The sequence below is a fragment of the Drosophila obscura genome, unplaced genomic scaffold (genome assembly GCF_018151105.1).
Source record: "Drosophila obscura isolate BZ-5 IFL unplaced genomic scaffold, ASM1815110v1 contig_190, whole genome shotgun sequence".
NCBI classification, from domain to species: Eukaryota; Metazoa; Arthropoda; class Insecta; order Diptera; family Drosophilidae; genus Drosophila; species Drosophila obscura.
The window spans coordinates 218580-224927 of NW_024542779.1; the positions used below are offsets into that span (position 1 = coordinate 218580).

The 6348-nt window shown below is 47.2% G+C and overlaps 1 protein-coding gene across 1 annotated transcript; it reads right to left on the bottom strand.

Moving 5' to 3' along the window:
• Window positions 1–197: 197 nt before the first annotated feature.
• Window positions 198–830, bottom strand: LOC121403769 (ERI1 exoribonuclease 2-like). The gene has a single exon (XM_041593506.1). It carries the CDS (start codon window positions 828–830, stop codon window positions 198–200), a length of 633 nt encoding a protein of 210 aa, XP_041449440.1.
• Between the last annotated feature and the right edge of the window lie 5518 nt (window positions 831–6348).

Below are 6348 nucleotides of genomic sequence, written 5' to 3' on the forward strand. Positions count from 1 at the left end.
TAAAAATAAAATTAAAATTAACCAAAAAGCGATAAACTTGTTTGGCATTTACCTTTGTGGGGATGTGCCTATAATCCAGTAAATAATCCTACATTTTTGTGTGTGTGTGCTGGGGTGGAGGGGTGGATTGGTGTCTGGTGTCTGGTCTCTGGTGTCAGCTCAGAAGCCGCCGTTCTGATTGAGCTTCACATAGGGCGTCAAGTCCTTGGTGACCGCCAACGGAGCTCCGTCCTGTACATCTTGCACAGCAGTGTGGCCAGATTCTTGGCATCATCGATGCCGGAGTGAGCACGTCCCTGGAAGTTCAGCTTCAGGTAGGCCAGCGCATTGCTGAAGTTGTAGGGACGATAATTGTAGAACTGCCGGAAAATGGCCCTCGCGTCCATCCACTGATCGAAGCAGCCGGGCTTGCGCATATCCTTGCGCACACACTCCTTGGCCAGACAGATGCCAAAGTCCCAGTCCGTCCAGCTGGACAGCAGACAGTTGCCCAGCGGCTCCGCCTCACTCATCTTGGGCAGCGTGAGGTCGCGTTCCTTCAGCTCCCGCTTCAGCCACTCGATGAACAAATCGAGCGCCGTCTGCACGGGCACGCCGGCATCCACCGTCTTCTGCTGTATGCCCGTCAGATTGGTGCAGTACTTGCTCAGCTGCGGCAGCTCCACGGGCTTCACGTACTTGTGGAACTGCGACTCCACCTTGCCCGTTCTCAGATTCACCAAAATGGCCGGAAACTCAATTATCTCCGCGTCGCGCCATTGTGGCGGCGGCTGCTTCTCCCAGCAGGTGGCCTCAAAGTCCACGGCAATGACGTACGTGTAGCTATGCATCGTTAAATTGTTTTTTTTTTTTTGATCAAAATTTTTTTCCGTAAATTTTCACTTTTTTTAGTTTTTTTTTTATTTTATTTTCCGAACGAGCTCCGTTCCGTTAGGTCTATGTTTTGATTTAAAACTGCCCGATTGAGGGCCCCCCCGCCAAGTACTTTTTGTACTTTTGTCACGGCCTACTTGGGTGCCGATTCGAGTGGAATTTGCAAAAAATGCAAGTAATTCCACAATATGTGACTGTCATTCGAATTTGGTTGATATCGATAGCTATAACTATCGTTAATGCAATGCAACTCTGCATCATGAAAAGTTTATCTCTAACGAATTTTTTTACGTCAGATTTTGCTTAATTTTTGGCAGCGTTGAGAGACAAAATGCCAAATTGGCTAACAGTCGTAGCCTCAGCAAATACTATCCACAATAAAATGCCCCATAAGGTACGGGCACTCCAACTTGTGACCCACAGCTCAGCTTGGCTCCTTCGTTTCACACCCTGCCCCACTGATGCTCTTTCATAACATTGACATTTTGTGTTGCATTGTTTTTGGTTGGGTTGGGGTGGTGTGTGGGCCAGGGCAGACACATGTCTCGCCTGGGGTAAATGTCTGCAATGGGATTTTGCTCGTTTGATGTGTGATGTGCTGATGATACATGATACCTGGTGTAGTAGTACCTGGAGCGTGTCCTTGCAATGCAACGCCTGCCCTGTACCCCTGTACCCCCACCCCCATACCCATATATGTACCCCTCATAAAAGTGTGTGTGGATGGCTGCTTTTTAAGCGCTTCCTAAACGTTTTGACTTGGCGTGACCCATTCATAGCTGGAAAGCCGAAACGTTTTGCGGTGCTTGCTCGGCCCCTGGTGGTCCCCTGCTCCATGGTCGTCGATGGTCTGTATATGGGCCATGGGTCGAGGGATTTTATGCTCTTCAATAATAATGACAAATCGGTTTACCCCAAAACACACACACACACACACACACACACACGTAGGTATATAACTGTGTATGGATGTGCTGCTATATTGTGTCTGTGTGTGTGTGTGTGTGTGTGTCCCTTTTTGGGTGTGTGTTTCTGTGTGTGTGTGCTGCCGTTGTCGTCGACAACTTTCACATCACGTTCAGTCACGAAATGAGTCCATAAAGTCCAAAGGCCGAGACCCTAAAAACGTGAATCTCGGTGAGAGCTATAAAAGCCAACAAAAAAATATAAAAAGACAAGATATAGTACGGGTATGTCGCTCTATAGATATGGGGCTTATATATACCACATGTAGACGGAGACTCATACAAACAGGAGGACACGGAGACGTTCCCCGCTGCGCTCCGCTCCGATCTGCTCCTCCGACTGGGCTGGGAGTAAACGCAGCGGGCAGGCAGCAGGCTGGCAGCGGGCAGGCAGCCGGCAGGCAGCGGGCAGGCAGCTATTCATGCATTTTGTCGCAATGTCGTGCAGAGTGGCGGGGGGGACAAGGGTATGCCCAGTAGCTGCCAGCAGGATGAACGACTGGTGTAGCGGGCATTGGGCGGGTTGCCAGAAGCAGATAACGTTTATGGCTGACTGGGCAACTGGCCGACGAACGGACCAACGACCCAGGCACATATGTAGGCAGGACAGGACAGAGCAGGACAGGACAGAGCAGGACAGGACAGGCCTACACTATCAGAAAACAGTTTGTGGCAGAGACCCAGATAATACCCCATGCGAATATTCATTGATTCAAGTGGTCGCAGCAGCTATGGATAACTATGGAGATTATTCAGATGTCATGCATTATGCCATGGGCAAAATCAATTTGGCTCAACGGAATATTCATTGTGAATGTCAGCAATCTTAGGGGGATATTTTTTTGCTTTATTTTCGGAGAGTTTTTCGCTCTTATTTATTTCCCACAAGAGTTGCTGCTGGATCATTCATTTCTCCGCGTGCCCCAAGCACTCACTCATCCAGTGATTGGGCCCCTCGGTCTGCGTCTACGTCTAGGTCTATGTCTGTGTTTGGGTGCTGGGTGCTGGGTGCTGGGTCCCTGGCATTAGCATGTGTCTTGGGCCGGCAATGTCAAAAACTGTTTATGCTCCAACGCCTTCGCACAGTTTCACAGTTTGCCACACAATGGAGGCGAACAGGCAGCCAGCATGTAGCTGGGTTTGTTGGCTTAAACACCATATTTATTGGCTTGCCACACACACACCCAGAGAGAAAACACAAACAGGCTGACAGAGTGGCAGGAGGGCAGGAGGGCAGGAGGGGGAGCACAACCAACAGAGCTGAATCGAAGCGGGGATCGTAGCCAGTCAACGGGCAACTTTTCACAGCTGACATCTCAATGACACTTTCCCTTTCCGTTGGCGCTCTACGGGCTGGGGCAGGGGTATATCAGCAGGCCAATCGATTGGCACAGGGTGACAGTTTCTGGCTGGAGCTGCAGCCAGATCGGGCAGCAGCAGCATACAGTTGCCGCATGCTCCCTTAGTCGGGGTATCCCTCAGTTGGGAGTCAGCCAGTTGGCATGCAGCCTGGCACCGTCAATCGTGGGCAGTGAGCAAGCGACGCAGAAGGGCTGTTGCTGCCTTTGCCCCTACCATAATTGTATTTTTTTTTTTGTGTCTGCCTCCGCTCGCTTGATGGATGCTATGCAGATATGGACGATGCTGTCCAGACCCTCAGACGGACAGCTGTCACAACGTGTGCCGCAGTTTGTCATTCTCTGGTCGGCGCCGAGGAGTGAGCGTTTCTGGTTGCGTGCTATCGATAAGTGGGTCGATAACGCGCACATGGCTGAGTAATTTAGGCAATCGTGGGGCCTGCTTCGATTGGGACGCAGGCATATTTCCCGCGTGCTCTCCGCAGCTTACTTTTTATTAGTTTTTGATGATCCAAAAGGTAATGGGAAGAAGCCCCCAATAAGGGATGCTGCGAGTCAAGGCCACAGCTGCTAACCCTCCCAACCACCCCGCCCACACCCCCCCATCTGATCTATGGGGCCCTGGAGCCTTTTTGGGTGTTTTGCGCTCGAACTTTAGCCCAACTCGCATTATACGCATAATAATGGTCAGAATAACTAGGGGGACTTTCATTTGCCCCACGGCTGCATGGCCCCACCGTTGCACATTGCCAGCAGGGTTGGGGGTGGCGGGTAGCTGTGTGTATTATTTTGATGTATTTTTAAGGGGGGAAAACAAAACACAAGACCAGAACCCCAAAACGGTACTCCAGCAGAGCAATTGTGCTACGTTCTTGGGTCTGGCGATGAATTTTTGGTAGCTGCAGGTGGGAGGAGTGAGAGAAATCTCTGGTGCCCGTGCAATAATCGAAGGAATTGTCGTTTATCGGTAATTGCGCCATTTACCATCTCTCGAGCATAAATGTCAGTCGACAATCGCTGGGTTTTCATTCAATTATCGCCGTAATCGAAGCATTGTGTGCCATTGTCTCGTTGTCTCATTTCCATTGCCATTTCCATTTCCATTGCCATTGCCATTGCCATTGCCATGGGCTTTGTGCCGCCCCAATGGAGGAGAAGCAGAGAAGACTACTCTCTGCCCGCTGCTCCCCACTGGCAGTTCTTTTAACCCACAAGGGAGGAGTGGGTGTGTAACGAGGACCTAATCTATAGCCGTCTCGGCTCCGTCGTCGCCGTCCGCCGTGCCGTGTCCGTCTGATGACCCTGGATTACTGCTGGAACCGGCCTCTGTGATATCCCTGTACCCCCCCCGTCCGCTCCACAAGCAATTGTGGCGCCGTAAAGTAGATAAATAACCAGTATCGTAGAGATGCCTATCTCAGACTATGAATCAGGTCTAATTTACAGATGAAGAAAGTTGCCCCCCCCTCCTACCATCAACACTCCCCTCCTCCCCCCTTCGTGCCGCAACCCCTATGAAACTAATGTATGTAAATTACTGTAGTGTATAATATAAATATATATTAGTGTAATAACTAAAAAAATGTAAAATGTAAAATTAAATATATTAAAATGTTTTGACTGTGTTGCTCCCCAGCCCACCCTCGTTCTGCCTCATTCTGTTCATTCCCCATCCACCACCCACTCAGCCTTTGTAGCATTTTGAGCCGCTTTGTCGCCTGCTGCTCAGGGAGTATTTATGCCTTTTGCATCTTTAGTCATGGCTGGGAGAATATGGCGATAAACATGTCTGTCGCCTCGTCCTATTCCAGTTCTTGTCCTGTCCTGTGCTGTGCTCTGCTCTGCTCTTCTCTGCTCTTCTCTTATTACATTCCACTGAATGCCTGCCTGCTCGCTGCATGGGCCCTGTGGCATGTGTGTGGGGCCGATGGTGGCTCTGCGGGGTGGCGGCTGATAACACATAGTTACCAACATAATACATACTTGTCATACTTGCACTCGCATATCATTTGATTTACGCTTTCTGTCGCACTCCAGAAGTGATATATGCCCTGCCACGCCCATGACCACCCTGTCCATAGGGATTGTGGGGCATGTGCAGGGGGACACCCCCATTCCCCCCTCGGCTAAATGGCAATGTATTCAAACATTTCAGTTTCGGACTTGATGGCAGCTCAGAATCAGCCATAATTGAAAGCCCGTCACCAGCACACACACACACACACACACACACATACACACACACTACGTACACATGCTCAGCGCTAGAGCTGGCAGCTTGTGGCGATAGTTGGTGAATTTCCAAAGCTAAAAGGCGGCCAGGAAATTAAAGTTTTTTTCCATGATTCTGTGGGTAGCCCCATCTCGCGATAGTTATGGTACGAAACGATGAACTTCAATAGGTGTAAGTATATTTTCTTAACTATAGATTAACCTCCAAAGTCGGTACAAAATTGTTTGTTTTAATCCGAATATTTAGACGTGATATTTAAATTAATGCAACCAGATAATAGGAGCACTGAGATGCGAATATTTAGAATAAGACTTAAATATATACCAACAAACAAATATGCTTGTACACATTTTGTGTCAGTTAATTATTGAAGGTCAAAAGGATAATTAAATAATTTAAACTAAAATTAAAAAAAAATTTAAAATTTAAAATTAATAATTTTATGTTTAATTTTAAAGTTTCGATGAATTGAATGTGTTAAATTAAATTTAATATTTATAGATTAAAATTGCTTTGCGGTAAAATAGAGCTAACTAATTTTATTGTGGTATCATAATTTTCTGTGAAAATGAATTAAAAATTTTCCTACATTCGAAAAACCCGCGCAAAAAATTGGTTATCATTTTTGAGACTCCACTGTATTTAAATTCTGATTATTTAATATTAAATATATAAATTTAAATATTTATTTTATTTATTTAGCCCACAAATTAAATAAATTTTATTTATTTTAGCCTGTTTTGGGCCCTCGCTGGAATTCAGAGTTTTCCCAATGAATGCATAAATGAGAAATATTTTACATTATTTTTGGTCTACTTTCGGCGCTACCAGCAAAGCTACCCCAGTCAGTGATAATTTCCCCATTGCCCATGGGACATGGTGGCAGAACTTTGGCACACTTCCAAAACTTCTCTGATTC